At 56.8% G+C, this 16,414-nt stretch overlaps 1 protein-coding gene and 1 non-coding gene across 12 annotated transcripts; both read left to right on the forward strand.

Annotated features, from left to right (window-relative positions):
• Nucleotides 1-112: 112 nt before the first annotated feature.
• LOC114674230 (U6 spliceosomal RNA) lies at nucleotides 113-219 on the forward strand. The gene has a single exon (XR_003725247.1). It is a non-coding gene; the product is annotated as a U6 spliceosomal RNA (small nuclear RNA).
• Nucleotides 220-4,621: 4,402 nt separating this feature from the next.
• CNN2 (calponin 2) lies at nucleotides 4,622-16,325 on the forward strand. Of its 11 annotated transcripts, none has more exons than XM_077978864.1 (8): nucleotides 4,622-4,706; nucleotides 8,485-8,606; nucleotides 10,276-10,342; nucleotides 10,443-10,580; nucleotides 13,517-13,696; nucleotides 13,866-14,012; nucleotides 14,564-15,247; nucleotides 15,501-16,325. In XM_077978864.1, the coding sequence occupies exons 1-7, from the start codon at nucleotides 4,644-4,646 to the stop codon at nucleotides 14,837-14,839; spliced, it is 993 nt and encodes a 330-aa protein (XP_077834990.1). In that variant the 5' UTR covers nucleotides 4,622-4,643; the 3' UTR covers nucleotides 14,840-15,247; nucleotides 15,501-16,325. The 11 variants fall into 11 exon arrangements, with proteins under 11 accessions (XP_077834990.1, XP_077834995.1, XP_077834992.1 ...); XM_077978869.1 differs by having other exon boundaries at nucleotides 13,580-13,696; nucleotides 14,564-15,270; nucleotides 15,547-16,325; XM_077978866.1 differs by having other exon boundaries at nucleotides 13,580-13,696; nucleotides 14,564-15,257; nucleotides 15,489-16,325.
• The last annotated feature ends 89 nt before the right edge of the window (nucleotides 16,326-16,414 follow it).

The raw sequence follows: 16,414 nt of genomic DNA on the forward strand, positions 1-16,414 counted from the left end.
AATATACAACTGTAGGAAGTTATGCTAAACATAAGACTGACCATAAGTTCTCCTAACTGTAAGGTAATTAGTTTGAAGGCCTTTAAATAACCGTAGCTGGAACTTTTGAGTCGTGCTCGCTTCGGCAGCACATATACTAAAATTGGAACGATACAGAGAAGATTAGCATGGCCCCTGCGCAAGGATGACACGCAAATTCGTGAAGCGTTCCATATTTTTGCTTATAGTCCGCAGCTGGTCAGCTCGTTTTGCTTCCCTTCCCCGGACTCCCCGGATGTCCATCTCCCCTGGCACCAGAGGTTGGCGATAGGACAATCTGGCCGTCCCCACTCAAGCACCTGCCCCTGTAGCCCTCGGGCAACAGTAAGTAAATGCTCTTCAGGGGCACGTATTGAGTCCCTCCTGCCTACATAAGAGGATACTACGGTTTCTGTTTTTGGGTTTTTTTTGTTTGAGACGGATTCTCGCTCCGTCACCCAGGCTGGAGTGCAGAAGCGCGATCTCGGCTCTCTGCAACCTCCGCCTCCCGGGTTCAAGCGATTCTCCTGCCTCAGCCTCCCAAGTAGCTGGGATTACAGGCATGCGCCACCGCGCCCAGCTCATTTTGTATTTTTGGTAGAGACTGGGTTGCTCCATGTTGGTGAGGCTGGTCTCGAACTCCCAACCTTAGGTGATCTGCCCGCCTCAGCCTCCCAAAGTGCTGGGATTACAGGAATGAGCCACAACGCCCGGTCTAGACAGGGTTTTTTGTAGATCCATGTTGCCTATGGTCTGAACTCTTGAGCTCAAGCAATCTGCCAGCGTCAGCCTCCCAAAGTGCTGGGATTACAGGTGTGACCCACCAAGCCCACCCAAAAAAAAGTTTTGGTTTTTGTTTGTTTGTTTTGACACAGAGTCTCACTGCCGCCCAGGCTGGAGTGCAGTGGCGTGATCTTGGCTCACTGCAACCTCCGCCTCTTGGGTTCAAGCAATTCTCGGCCTCAGCCTCCTGAATAGCTGGGATTACGGGCGCCCGCCACCACGCCCAGCTAATTGTTTTATATTTTTAGTAGAGACAGGGTTGAACTCCTGACCTCGTGATCCACCTGCCTCGGCCTCCCAAAGTGCTGGGGTTACAGGCGTGAGCCACCCCACCTGGCAGAGAAGGGGTTTCACTGTGTTAGCCAGGATGGTCTCCATCTGCTGACCTCGTGATCCGCCAGTCTCGGCCTCCCAAAGTGCTGGGATTACAGGCGTGAGCCATGGCGCCTGACCTGTTAATTTTTATTTTTTAGAGACAAGGTCTCACTCAGTCACCCAAGCTGGAGTGTAGGGATATGATCATGGCTCACTGCAGCCTCCACCTCCTGGGCTCAAGCAATCCTCCCACCTCAGCCTCCCAAGTAGCTGGGATTACAGGCATGCATCATCATTCTCAGCTAATTTTTTTTTTTTTTTTTTGAGACGGAGTCTCGCTCTGTCGCCCAGGCTGGAGTGCAGTGTCGCGATCTTGGCTCACTGCAAGCTCCGCCTCCCGGGTTCCCGCCATTCTCCTGCCTCAGCCTCCTGAGTAGCTGGGACTACAGGCGCCCGCCACCACGGCCGGCTAATTTTTTGTATTTTTAGTAGAGACGGGGTTTCACCGTGGTCTCGATCTCCTGACCTTGTGATCCGCCCGCCTCGGCCTCCCAAAGTGCTGGGATTACAGGCGTGAGCCACCGCGCCCGGCCTCTCAGCTAATTTTTTAAAACATTTTTTGAGGTCAGGAGATCAAGAACATCCTGGATAACAGGGTGAAACCCCGTCTCTACTAAAACATTGTAAAAAATTAGCTGGGCGTGGTGGCAGGCGCCTGTACTCGGGAGTCTACTCGGGAGGCTGAGGCAGGAGAATGGCGTGAACCTGGGAGGCAGAGCTTGTAGTTGAGCCGAGATCGTGCCACTGCACTCCAGCCTGGGTGACAGAGAGAGAGACTCTGTCTCAATAAAATAAAATAAATAAAATAAAATAAAATAATGTATTTGCTTCCCTGATGGCACCAGCCACACTTCCAGTGCTCGGCGGCCCCGTGGCCAGTGGCTACAGTAGTAGACAGTGCCACATTAAAAATTTCCTTCGTCTCAAAATAACAGAAATGGTCAGCACTAATCTAAAATGAGATTCGTCGGCTAGCTGCAGTGGCTCACGCCTGTAATCGCAGCACTTTGGGAGGCTGAGGCGGGTGGATCACCTGAGGTCAGGGGTTTGAGACCAGCCTGGCCAACATGGCCAAATCCCATTTCTACTAAAAATAAAATAAAATAAAATGTGTCAAATTCCTACTCATGCTTCAAAACCCCATCTCCCTTGCCTCCTCTTACATGCAGCTTTCCTTGATTCCTCCAACAGAGCCCCAACTCTCCCTCCATGTTCCTCCAGCCCCAAGCCTCTCATTCTGTCCTGTACTTGCTCATATAGCGAAACAGGGTGTGGGGGTCCGCTTGTGCCGGCTCATACAGGGAATCTGGGTTGGGGGTCAGCCTGTGCCAGCTCTGTCTTCCTGGGCATGGGTTGGGCCAGAGCTAAGGTCTCCTGAGAGCCGGCACTGCCTGACAGGAGACTGTACCGGAAACTTTTTTTTTTTTTTTTCTGAGACAGAGTCTCGCTCTGTTGCCCAGGCTGGAGTGAGTGGCACAATCTCGGCTCACTGCAAGCTCCGCCTCCCAGGTTCACGCCATTCCCCTGCCTCAGCCTCCCGAGTAGCTGGAACTACAGGCGCCCGCCACCTCGCCCAGCTAATTTTTTGTATTTTTTTTTTAGTAGAGACGGGGTTTCACCGTGTTAGGATGGTCTCGATCTCCTGACCTTGTGATCCACCCGCCTCGGCCTCCCAAAGTGCTGGGATTACAGGCGTGAGCCACCGCGCCCAGCTGTACCGGAAACTTTTTAATAATTTATTATTATTAGTTTTTGAGATGGAGTGTCACTGTGTCGCCCAGGCTGGAGTGCAGTGGCGCGATCTCGGCTTACTACAACCTCCGCCTCCTGGGTTCAAGTGATTCCTCCCACCTCAGCCTCCTCAGTAGCTGGCATTACAGGCATGTGCCCCCATGCCCAACTAATTTTTGTTTTTTTAGTAGAGACGGAGTTTCGCCATATTAGCCAAGCTGGTCTGGAACTCCTGACCTCAAGTGATCTGCCTGCCTCGGCCTCCCAAAGTGCTGGGATTACATGCATGAACCACCCGGATTTTTATATTTATTTTTATTTATTTATTTATTTATTTATTTATTTATTATTTTTGAGACAGAGTCTGTCGCCCAGGCTGGAGTGAGTGGCGCGATCTCAACTCACTGCAAGCTCCACCTCCCGGTTTCTTTTTTTTTTTTTTTTTTTTTGAGACTGAGTCTCGCTCTGTCGCCCAGGCTGGAGTGCTGTGGCCGGATCTCAGCTCACTGCAAGCTCCGCCTCCCGGGTTCCCGCCATTCTCCTGCCTCAGCCTCCCGAGTAGCTGGGACTACAGGCATCCGCCACCTCGCCCGGCTAATTTTTTTGTATTTTTTTAGTAGAGACGGAGTTTCACCGTGTTAGCCCGGATGGTCTTGATCTCCTGACCTCGTGATCCGCCCGTCTCGGCCTCCCAAAGTGCTGGGATTACAGGCTTGAGCCACCGCGCCCGGCCGCCGCCTCCCGGTTTCGCCATTCTCCTGCCTCAGCCTCTCGAGTAGCTGGGATTACAGGCACCGGCCACCGCGCCCGGCTAATTCTTTTGTATTTTTTGTAGAGACGGGGTGTCACCACGTTAGCCAGGATGGTCTCGATCTCCTGACCTTGTGATCCACCCGCCTCGGCCCCCCCAAAGTGCTGGCATTACAGGCGTGAGCCACCGCGCCCGGTCTTGTTTATTGATTGTTTTATTTTTATTTATTTATTTTTTTATTGATTTTTAAAGACAGGCTCTTGCTCTGTTGCCCAGGCTGCTGGAGCGCAACGTTGTGATAACTCACTCCAGCCTCGACCTCCTGGCCTCAACGGATCCTCTCCCTTCGGCCTCAGCTTCCCAAGTAGCTAGAACTCCAGGTGCAAGCTACCGCACCCAGTAAGAATCCTATTCTCTTTTGGACTAACAAACTCCTACTCATCCATCAAAGCCCCAGCTCCAAAGGCCCCTTCTCCTGGCCTGGTTCCCTAGTCCACCTCCCAGCTAGTAGAGCTCCCTGGGAAGGGGTTAGACGCCTCTAAGTGGCAGAGAGAGGCCCTCATTCCTGCCCCAAAGGAAGCCTTCTCCCCTCCCCTGTGTGGCAGAAGAGGAGTCGGAGACGGAGAAAGAGGGAGAGCCGCCCAGGAGCTCTGAGCAGGGAGCCGGCAGGAGCGCCACGTCCGGGCGGCCTTGGTCCCTCCCTGCCTCAGTTTCCCGTGGCGTCAAAGCGGGCGAGCGCCCCTCCGGGCCTCTGGTGACGGGGGTGCTGTGCCCGGGCGGGGGTCCGGGGGCGACCGAGGGGGCTCAGGAAGTCCGCGGCCGCAGGAATTCGGCGCCTCCAGGCCTTATAAGGACATTTGCGCTCCGGGCCAATCAGCGGCGGGGGCGTGGCGCGCGGAGCCCAGCGCGTCCCAACCCCGCGCCCGCCCGGCGGTCCCGTCCCGTCCCGTCCCGTCCGGCCCCGTCCCGCCGCCGCCAGCCAGCCATGAGCTCCACGCAGTTCAACAAGGGCCCCTCGTACGGGCTATCGGCCGAGGTCAAGAACCGGGTGAGTGAGGGGCGCCCCCTTGTCCCCCCACAGCGCGGCCGTCGCACGCTCGGACCTCTGCAGGAGCCCCCAGGCCCCCCAGCACCTCCCGGGCAGGGAGCTTGGAAACCCGGGGCGGAGGGGCCCTTGTTCTCACTGACGTCTGGAGGGGGGATGTCTGCGGGCACCCCCGAGGCTCCCGCGAATCTAGGGGAGCAGCCAGGTCTGAGATTCTGGGGGAAGAATGACCCCATTCATCCCCCAACATCTAGGGGTAGTGGGGTCTGACGTCCTTCCCTCGCCATGGCCCCAGGACCCCCACGTGTGAAGGCCCTGGCACCCTCTCAACCTTGGAGCAGGTCCGTTCAAGGGCCCACAACGCTCTGGGGATCTGGGGGGGACCCCAGCAACCCTGTCATCTCCTGGCCACACTTCTGCTTTTGGGTCCTCTCAGCTTTGGGAGGGGAAGGGGCGGGCCGAGTGGTTTTTGAGAAGTGTTACCCCCCCACACAGGAATTTCTTGGCCTCTGGGACACCTTGGGGGTGTCCTGCAGGGAGAGTAGTAGCTGCTTTGCATGTTCACTTTGTCCCCATCTGACTAATTTAAACGGATAACAAAGAGGTTCTCTGAAGGTGGCCCTAAGATGTGTGGGGTTTTGTAACCTGGAAGCAAGAGCTGGGGCCTGGCAGGTCGCCGTGGCTCACGCCTGTAATCCCGGAACTTTGGGAGGCGGAGCTGGGTGGATGGCTTGAGCCCAGTCTGGGCAACACTGTGAAACCCTGTCTCTATAATTAAAAAAAAAAAAAAAAAAGCCCAGGGCTCCGGGAGACACTTTTTAAGAAAGCACTTGTGGTTCTGGCTCAGAGAAGGCCAGATGCTTCGCAGGGTCACACAGCAGCGTCCTGGACAGGATTCCTAGGGAAAGTGGGGGGCGGGGGCTGTGATGCCAGATCCACAGAGAGGACCGGGACCTGACCCTCCAGGACCTTCCAGCTGGAGGGGGGTGTCGTCCCCGCCCACCCCCTCCCCCAACGCCCACTGGGCACCTGGGAAGGTGTCCTTACAGCTGGCTTCTGCAGGGGAACCTGCCTCTGCACGCTCTGAGGGCACCGGCCCTGCCAGTCCCGATAGCCACCTGCCCCGGCGGGACTCCAGGGCCCACAGACTGGAGGGAGAATTCCTGCTTCTCCGCTGTGAGCCCCTCCAAGACTTCAGACCAGCTCTTGGCCAAAAAGGGAGACTGAGGGTTGGGACAGCGGAGGCCTGAACCAGGGTCCCAAGCCCGGGGCTCACGACTCCTCCTTCAAGGGGCCATGTGCACCCTGCAGTCACAGAGCCCCCCATGTAGTGGGGTGGGCACCCTGCTGCACCTCGCACACAGCCGGCTAAGGGTACCAGTGTCCTTGGGGACCTCAGAGATGTTCCAGCTGCCCAGGGCCACACAGCCGGCAAGTGGCAGGGCCAGGACTGAAACCCAGTACCTGCTGGGCCTGCGGAAGTAGGAGAGGGTACAGGAGGGTGGGGCGGCTTCCGGAGATGGGGTGGGGTGGGGGCAGGTCGATACCTGCCCTGGCGGGGGTGAGGGCAGAGGCTGGCAGAGCTGCTTCGCAGGCTCCCCGCGCAACCCTCAGTCTGTCTCTTTGGAGGGTGGGCGAGGTGTCGGCCAGCTTGCCAGGGTCACGGAAGTGTCGCATCGCAATTAGACACCAGCTTCCCCCTGGCTTCCGCTCACACCTGCTTTACACCGGCTCTCTTTCTCCCCCGCTCCCCCGTGGCTCAGTTTACGCCTGGCAGGATGGCACGGAGGCGGCTCGGATCCACCGTGTCTGTGGCCTTGCATCCCGGCTTGGGGGTCCGGACCCGCTGGGAACAGCTGGTTCAGATTTAGCCGGGGAGGCAGCGTGCATTCCTAGCAGTTTGTGGTGAACAGGAATGTGCTGGAAGGCCGGCAGGCGGGCAGTGGGGGGCGGGGGTGGAGGGAGGACGGCGGCCGCTGGGGGCGGGGCCAGGCCAGGCGCCTCTGCCAGGGACCCCTGGGCCCCTGAGCCAGCAGAGATGTGGTGCAACTGGGCAAGGCAGGGCTGAGTACCCAGCAGCTGCCTGTTCTCATTCCTCGGGATCAAGGTTGCCGGCTGGGCGGGGCTAACCTCCAGGCATGGGAAGCCGAGCTGGATGGGCTGTGAGCTGGTTTGTGGGGGCCTCCCCGCCTTTGCCTCCTCTGGGCTACGGGCTCTTTCCACACAGGTCCAGGTCAGGGGACCCTACCCAAATAATTCCAGGCAGGTCCAGGTCAGGGAATCCTACACAAAAGATTCCAGGAAGAGATGAGGAAGCAGAGGCTGAAGGGAACTGTTCGTGGGAACCTGGGGAGTTGGGTGCAGAGCAAGGAGAGGGATTTGATTTGATCCTTCCCTCGATCCCTTCCTCCCTCCCTCCTTCCTTTCTTTTTTTTTTAAGACAGAGGCTCACTCTTTTCCAGACTGGAGTGAAGTACCCCGATCTCGGCTCACTGCCTCCTCCACCTCCCGGGTTCAAGCAATTTTCCTGCCTCGGCCTCCCGAGTAGCTGGGACTGCAGGTGCACACCACCATGCCCAGCTCATTTTTGTTTTTTAGTAAGGACAGGATTTCACCATGTGGGCTAGGCTGGTCTTGAACTCCTGACCTCAGATGATCCACCCGCCTTGGCCTCCCAAAGTGCTGGGATTATAGGTGTGAGCCACCATGCCTGGCCCCAACCCTACTTTATTTTCCCTCCAGCCTTTATCTCCTGCTCCCGCTACACAACTTGCCCCTGTGCTTATGGTCCCCTATATGCTTTGCCGTCTGCCTCAGTGCTGTCTCCGCGGTCACTACTGGCTGGATAGGGATGCTCAAGGTCCCCACCGGTGCACACCCTCTGCCCAGGAGCACACAGCCCATTCCCCCATGGCGGTGTCTCAGAGCACTGAAGGCCAAGAAAACTAGAATGGCCGGGTGGAGGAAGGTGGCAGGGAGTCGGTGGCAAGGAGCCAGGTGTGTGACCAGAGGTGGTCAGCCTCCGGGGCAACTTCTTCGGGAGTTGCTAAGAAGCAGGATCCGGTCCTGGCGCAGTGGCTCATGCCTGTAATCCCAGCACTTTGGGAGGCTGAGGTGGGCGGATCACGAGGTCAGGAATTCGAGACCAGCCTGGCCAACATGGTGAAATCTTGTCTCAACTAAAAATAAAAAAATTAATTAGGCATGGTGGCACGCACCTGTAATCCCAGCTACTCAGGAGGCTGAGGCAGAAAAATCGTTTGAACCCAGAAGGCGGAGCTTGCAATGAGCCGAGATCGCGCCACTGCACTCCAGCCTAGGCGACAGAGCGAGACTGTCTCAAAAAAAAAAGAAAAAAGAGGTGGTGATTGCACAACATTGCAAACGTACGAAAAGCTGCTAAATGGTATACTTTCAGGTGGTTGAAGTGGTAAATGTCATGTGTGATGTAGCGGGGAGGTGAGAAGGCAGGGCGCGGGGGCAGATCCGGCCAGGTGCGTCCTACACCCAGAGTGGATTAGAGCTGATGTATATCAGTGAGTGCTGAGACGGTTGTCCGCCGGCTTGCAGGGTGGTTTATCTGTGCCCGCCTGCAGTGGCTGGGGTGCCCCTAATGATGGGAAAAGGGAGGATCTGTGTGGGTGTGGTGAGGGGGAACCTCCAGGCCCCTCTGTCTCCTGTTGCCCTGGAGTCCCCGGCCCCACCCTGTCCAGAGCTTCTGGGGGACTCCTGCCCGGGGTGCCCCCACCCCAGCTCAGTCTCGTGCCCTTTGCTCCACCAGCTCCTGTCCAAATATGACCCCCAGAAGGAGGCAGAGCTCCGCACCTGGATCGAGGGACTCACCAGCCTCTCCATCGGCCCCGACTTCCAGAAAGGCCTGAAGGACGGAACTATCTTATGCACGTGAGTACACGCAGGGACACGGGCTGTCTCACACTTAACGCATCTTGTTTTTTTGTTTTTTTTTTTCCTTTTTGTGGAGAACGGGGTCTCGCTATATTACCCGGGCAGGTCTTGAACTCCTGGGCTCAAGCTATCCTCCCGCCTCTGCCTCCCTGAGAGCTGGGATTACAGGCATGAGCCACCGCGCCCGGCCGAATCTTGGTTTTTCTCACTCTTTTCTTTTTTTTTTTTTTTTTTTTTTTGAGACGGGGTCTTGCTCTGTCACCCAGGCTGGAGTGCAGTGGCCGGATCTCAGCTCACTGCAAGCTCCGCCTCCCAGGTTCAAGCCATTCTCCTGCCTCAGCCTCCCGAGTAGCTGGGACTACAGGCGCCCGCCACCTCGCCCGGCTAGTTTTTTTTTTGTACTTTTTAGTAGAGACGGGGTTTCACCGGGTTCGCCAGGATGGTCTCGATCTCCTGACCTTGTGATCCGCCCGTCTCGGCCTCCCAAAGTGCTGGGATTACAGGCTTGAGCCACCACGCCCGGCCCCTACTCTTTTCTTTTTTTAATTAAGAAATTTTGGGGGGGCCAGGCACGGCAGCTCACACCTGTAATCCCAGCACTTTGGGAGGCCGAGGCGGGTGGATCTCGAGGTCAGGAGTTCGAGACCAGCCTGCCCAGCACGGCACAACCCTGTCTCTCCTAAAAATACAAAAAAAATTAGCCGGGCGTGGTGGCATGCGCCTGTAGTCCCAGCTACTCGGGAGGCTGAGGCAGGAGAATTGCTTGAACCCGGGAGGTGGAGGTTGTCGTGAGCTGAGATCGTGCCATTGCACTCCAGCCCGGGCAACAGAGTAAGACTCCGTCTCAAGGAAAAAAAAAAAAAAGAAAGTTAGCTGGGCGTGGTGGCTAAATAAATAAAAAAAAAATTTTTTTTGAGATGGGGTCTCACTCTGTCGTCCAGGCTGGAATGCAATGGCACGATCTCGGCTCACTGCAACCTCTGCCTCCCAAGTTCAAGTGATTCTCCTGCCTCAGCCTCCCGAGTAGCTGGGATTACAGGCGACTGCCACCACGCCTGGCTAATTTTTTTTTGTATTTTTAGTAGAGACAGAGTTTCGCCATGTTGGCCAGGCTGGTCTTGAATTCCCGACCTCACGTGATCTGCCTGCCTTGGCCTTCCAAAGTGCTGAGATTACAGGCCTGAGCCACCAAACCCAGCCAAAGATTACTTTATAAAGTGGAAACCTGAGGCCCAGGATGGTGGCTCACGCTTGTAATCCAAGCACTTTGGGATGCTGAGGTGGATGGATCACGAGGTCAGGAGTTCGAGACCAGCCTGGACAACAAGTGGAAACCCTGTCTCTACTAAAAATGCAAAAATTAGCTGGGCGTGGTGGCGGGTGCCTGTCATCCCAGCTACTTGGGAGGCTGAGGCAGGAGAATCACTTGAACCCGGGAGGTGGAGGTGGCAGTGAGCCTAGATAGCGTCATTGCACTCCAGCCTGGGTGATAGAGCCAGACTCAGTCTCAAAAAAAAAAAAAAAAGGAGTGGAAACTGAGTCCCGGGGAGAGGCAGTGAGTTTGCCCTGGAAGGCGTGAGCTTGGCTGAGATCAGCATCGGGCCTTCACGATTATTCATTGTTCATGGAGGTTTCTGTTCCCCCCACCCCATATTGTGCCCTCCAGACTCATGAACAAGCTACAGCCGGGCTCCGTCCCCAAGATCAACCGCTCCATGCAGAACTGGCACCAGGTGAGGGGCTGGTGGGGCGGAGTAGGGATGGTGCTGGGGGCCCATCTAACAGGTGGGGAGACTGAGGCCCACTCACCGTCCCTCTCCTGCCTCCTCCCAGCTAGAAAACCTGTCCAACTTCATCAAGGCCATGGTCAGCTACGGCATGAACCCCGTGGACCTGTTCGAGGCCAACGACCTGTTTGAGAGTGGGAACATGACACAGGTGCAGGTGTCTCTTCTCGCCCTGGCGGGGAAGGTGAGGCCCAGAGAGGGGCAGCCACCTGCCCAGAGTCACACAGCGGGGTGGATGTAGCTGTTGCATTCACGTGTTTGCAAATTTTTGTTTGTTTTTGAAACGGAGTCTCGCTCTGTCACTCAGGGTGGAGTGCAGTGGTGTGATCTCAGCTCACTGCAACAACCTCCGCCTCCCAGGTTCAAGCGATCCTCCTGCCTCAGCCTCCCAATTAGCTGGGATTACAGGCACCTGCCACCACGCCCGGCTAATTGTTGTATCTTTAGTAGAGATGGGGTTTCACCATGCTGGCCAGGCTGGTCTTGAACTCTTGACCGGGTGATCCGCCCACCTCAGCCTCCCAAAGTGCTGGGATTATAGGCATGAGCCACCGAGCCCGGCCTCGTTTGCAAATATTTCTGAGCATCCGCAAGGTGCCAGGCACTTCGGATTCCTTGGTGAACAGGAAAGACATGGTCTACACCTTTATGGAGTTCAGTCTGATGGGGGAGGCATGCAAAAGTGAATACAGCATTTTATTATGTAAGCTCTTATTATATGTAAGCTCTGGCCAGGCGTGGTGGCTCACACCTGTATTCCCAGGACTTTGGGAGGCCGAGGTGGGAGGATCACTTGAGCTCAGGAGTTCGAGACCATTCTGGCCAACATGGTGAAACCTCGTCTCTACTAGGAATACAAAAATTAGCTGGGTGTTGTGGCACGCGCCTGTAATCCCAGCTCCTCGGGAGGTTGAGCTGAGGAGTTAGAGGTTGCAGTGAGCTCTGACCGCACCACTGCCCTCCAGCCTGGGCAACAGAGCAAGACTCTCTCAAAAAATAATAATACCAAAAGTAATAAATAAGCTGTAAACTGGGAGAAATGCCTTAAAGAGAAGAATTAGACCAATGTTGAGCATCTAGTGACCCTCAAGCCCAGACCAGGAGCGTGGGTGGGACGGTGTCTGGTGTAGACTGGGAGCGTGGGTGGGACGGTGTCTGGTGTAGACTGGGAGCGTGGGCGGGACGCGGTGTCTGGTGCAGTCCGGGACCGTGGGCGGGACGCGGTGTCTGGTGCAGTCTGGGAGCGTGGGCGGGACGCGGTGTCTGGTGTAGTCCGGGAGCGTGGGCGGGACGCGGTGTCTGGTGTAGTCCGGGAGCGTGGGCGGGACGGTGTCTGGGGTAGACCGGGAGCGTGGGCGGGACGCGGTGTCTGGTGTAGTCCGGGAGCGTGGGCGGGACGCGGTGTCTGGTGTAGTCCGGGAGCGTGGGTGGGACGCGGTGTCTGGGGTAGTCCGGGAGCGTGGGTGGGACGGTGTCTGGGGCAGTCCGGGAGCGTGGGTGGGACGCGGTGTCTGGGGTAGTCCGGGAGCGTGGGTGGGACGGTGTCTGGGGCAGTCCGGGAGCGTGGGTGGGACGGTGTCTGGGGCAGTCCGGGAGCGTGGGTGGGACGGTGTCTGGGGCAGTCCGGGAGCGTGGGTGGGACGGTGTCTGGTGTAGTCCGGGAGCGTGGGTGGGACGGTGTCTGGGGCAGTCCGGGAGCGTGGGTGGGACGGTGTCTGGGGCAGTCCGGGAGCGTGGGTGGGACGGTGTCTGGGGCAGTCCGGGAGCGTGGGTGGGACGGTGTCTGGGGCAGTCCGGGAGCGTGGGTGGGACGGTGTCTGGGGCAGTCCGGGAGTGTGGGCGGGACGGTGTCTGGGGCAGTCCGGGAGCGTGGGTGGGACGGTGTCTCGCGCAGAAGGACCAGTAAGGTCTCGACATTGGAACTGGCTTGGGCTGTTAGAGGAACGGGGAAGGGAGCTGGTTTTCTCCTGGGATAACTACTCCAAATGGTGTGTTCAGAAGCCCCCGTGGCTGCCTGGTAACCTCACATGGGGAATGGTGGTCAGGGAGGAGTTGGGTGCAGGCATCCCAGTGAAGGGCAGTGCCAGCGGCCTGGCCAGGGTGCCCGGGGATTGGGTAGGAGCAGGTGGTAGAAGGTGAGAGAGAGAAGGTGAAAACCGCCTCCCCATGCCCACAATTCTTGGCCTGAGCCCTGGAAACCTGAGCTGTTGCCTAAAGCGAGGGACACTGGGATGAAACAGCCCCGTGGGCCGGACGCGGTGGCGCACGCCTGTAATCCCAGCACTTTCGGAGGCCGAGGCAGGCGGATGACTTGAGGCCAGGAGTTCAAGACCAGCCTGGCATCATGGTGAAACCCCGTCTCTACTAAAAATACAAAAATTAGCTGGGCGTGGTGGCGGGCGCCTGTAATTCTAGCTACTTGAGAGGCTGAGGCAGGAGAATCGCTTGAATCCAGGAGGAAGAGTTTGCAGTGAGCCGAGATTGCGCCACTGCACTCCAGCCTAGAATTCCAGCGGGCGCCTGTAATTCTAGCTACTTGAGAGGCTGAGGCAGGAGAATCGCTTGAATCCAGGAGGAAGAGTTTGCAGTGAGCCGAGATTGCGCCACTGCACTCCAGCCTGGGTGACAGAGCCAGACTCCATCTCAAAAAAAAAAAAAAAAAAAGGGCCGGGCGCGGTGGCTCACGCCTGTAATCCCAGCGCTTTGGGAGGCTGAGGCGGGCAGATCACGAGGTCAGGAGATCGAGATCGTCCTGGCTAACACGGTGAAATCCCGTCTCTACTAAAAAAAATACAAAAAAAATTATCTCGACATGGTGGTGGGCGTCTGTAGTCCCAGCTATTCGGGAGGCTGAGAAAGGAGAATGGCATGAACCCGGGAGGCGGAGCTTGTAGTGGGCCGAGATTGCCCCACTGAACTCCAGCCTGGGTGACGACAGAGCGAGACTCCATCTCAAAATAAAATAAAATAAAAATAATAAAATAAAATAAAAAACTGAAACAGTTGTATGATGGGTGTGTGGAGTGTGTGGAGTCCCAGACACCCTCAAAACATGCCTGAGGGGCTCTGCGCGGCAGGCGGAGGGGACAAGCTGTGGCCTGGTCTCTGTGCCGCCCTCAGGGCCTGGATCTAGGGTCCCTGGCTGCCTTCCCCTGGTACTCCCGGCCCTTTTCCCTCACCCAGGCCAAGACTAAGGGGCTGCAGAGCGGGGTGGACATTGGCGTCAAGTACTCGGAGAAGCAGGAGCGGAATTTCGATGATGCCACCATGAAGGCCGGCCAGTGTGTCATCGGGCTGCAGGTGGGTGACGGCTCCCCCAGCCCCAGGGACCACAGCATTGGGGGATGACGGTGTTGGGGGACAGCGGCGTTGGGGGACGGCGACGTGGAGCCCTGTGCTCCCTCAGGTTTGGGGAGGGACTGGAAACTTGTTGGGTGCAGTCTGACCTCTCCCGCAAACCTCCCTGCAGATGGGCACCAACAAATGCGCCAGCCAGTCGGGCATGACCGCGTACGGCACGAGGAGGCATCTCTATGACCCCAAGAACCATATCCTGCCCCCCATGGACCACTCGACCATCAGCCTCCAGATGGGCACAAACAAGTGTGCGAGCCAGGTGGGGCTCGCCCGGGTGCCCCAGACTCCTCTCCCTGTCCCTCCATAATCTGTGGTCTCGGCCCCTCCCCGAGGCCACCTCTGGCTTCCCTCCAGGCTCTTGGTCTCAGCCCCTTCCCTGGACCACCTCCGGCTTCCCTCCCTGCTCTCTGTCTCCGCCTTGGATTTCAACCTCTGTCGTTTCCACCTGGCTGTGGGTGCCTGGGGAAGTTACTACCTCACCCTGTCTCATTTTCCCTTAAGGACTACCCAAAGGTCCACCCAATTCTTCTTCTTTTTTTTTTTTTAATCTATTTATTTATTTTATTTATTTATTATTTATTATTATTATTTATTTTATTTATCTTTATTTTATTTATGTATTTATTTTGAGACAAGATCTCACTCTGTTATCCAGGCGGGAGCGCAGTGGTGCAATCTCGGGTCACTGCATCCTCTGCTCTGGGCTCAGGTGGTCCCCCAAAATGCTGGGATTACAGGCGTGAGCCACTGCACCCAGTGAAGGTCCCCTCCTCTCCACCGTGACCTGCTCCACCCTTCCTTCCTTTCTAGGTGGGCATGACGGCTCCCGGGACGCGGCGGCACATCTATGACACCAAGCTGGGAACCGACAAGTGTGACAACTCCTCCATGTCCCTGCAGATGGGCTACACGCAGGGCGCCAACCAGAGCGGCCAGGTCTTTGGCCTGGGCCGACAGATATATGACCCCAAGTATTGCCCACAAGGCACAGTGGCCGATGGGGCTCCCTCAGGCGCCGGCGACTGCCCGGACCCAGGGGAGGTCCCTGAATATCCCCCTTACTACCAGGAGGAGGCCGGCTACTGAGGCTCCCAGCACGCTCTCTTCCCACATCATCTCCCCGTCTGGGTTTTTGGGTTTTTCTGTGTTTTCATCTTTGTTTTTTTTCTTAGCCGGTTCAGTGCTGCCAATCAACCGAGGGTCTGTGAGTGGCAGTGTGGGATCAGGCAGCAGAGCTTTTTTCCCCTTTGACTTGGGCCTTCGCAGGGCTGAGCCACCGGGCTGTGGGGGAGGGAGGTCAAGGCCATATCCCGATACATATAGGGCGTGTAGGGCGAGGGTCCCTGCTGGCACGTTCAGGCTGTGCTGGGGAGAAGAGACTAACTGGTTCCCAAAGGTTTCTGGTTGCCTCGCCTCTTCCCCCTTTTGTCAGCTGAGCAGTTTGTGGTTTCTCTGCAAGTTTCAGGAAGTATTCACAAAAGAAAAATACATTTGGCCGGGCGCGGTGGCTCAAGCCTGTAATCCCAGCACTTTGGGAGGCCGAGGCGGGCGGATCACAAGGTCAGAAGATCGAGACCACAGTGAAACCCCGTCTCTACTAAAAATACAAAAAAATTAGCCGGGCGCGGTGGCGGGCGCCTGTAGTCCCAGCTACTCAGGAGGCTGAGGCAGGAGAATGGCGGGAACCGGGGAGGCGGAGCTTGCAGTGAGCCGAGATCGCGCCACTGCACTCCAGCCTGGGCAACAGCCTGAGACTCCGTCTCAAAAAAAAAAAAAAAAAAAAAAAAAAAAAGAAAAATACATTTTGCTTTTTATTCCTGAGGAATGGGGCAGGGACAGTGGAGAAGGTGCTGGGAAATCAGTCACCTGGGAAAGGGGGCCCGGCCATGATGCTAAATATCTCCAGCTCCCGAGTGACTGGATTTCTCCAGGACCAACAGACCTCAGATCCTCAGACCTGCCCCAGGGCCAGGTGGGGAAAGTGAAGGCTGTACGAGGAAGTGAAATTCTGAGTTGTTGGGCTAAGCCTGATCCCCTCTCCATGCTACCCGCCCCCCAACCCACTCTGGCCTCAGTAGGTTTTGTTTTAGTTGTGGCTGTCACCTAGGCTAGAGTGCAGTAGCGCAATCTTGGCTCACTGCACCTCCACCTCCCGGGCTCAAGCGATTCTCCAGCCTCAGCCTCCTACTGCAGGTGGAGCTAGCTGCAGTAGCTGGGACTGCAGGTGCTCCACCACGCCCGGCTAATTTTTGTATTTTTAGTAGAGACGGGGTTTCTCTATGTTGGCCAGGCTGCTCTCGAACTCCTGGCCTCAGATGTGATCCACCCGCCTCGGCCTCCCCAAGTGCTGAGATTATAGGTGTGAGTCACCATGCCCGGCCCCTCAGTAGGTTTTAAGGAGCCCCCAGCCCTCCTCCTTTCTGGTCTCGACAAGCTATACTGCTCCATCTTCCCCTGGCCACACGCCCCGCCAAGTACTGCACAGGGACCCCCACCCAGGGGCCCTGCTCCATGAGATAATGTGAAATACGATTGTGGACCAAACACAATAAAACCTCTGTAAGAAGAGAAAGTGGCTGAGAGAGTTGGCGTCGATGAGGGCGTGTTTTGCTTTGATGCTTTTGTGGGTAGAGGGGGGTCTTGGGGGATGGAGGGATCAAG

This window comes from Macaca mulatta, chromosome 19 (assembly GCF_049350105.2).
Source record: "Macaca mulatta isolate MMU2019108-1 chromosome 19, T2T-MMU8v2.0, whole genome shotgun sequence".
NCBI lineage: Eukaryota > Metazoa > Chordata > Mammalia > Primates > Cercopithecidae > Macaca > Macaca mulatta.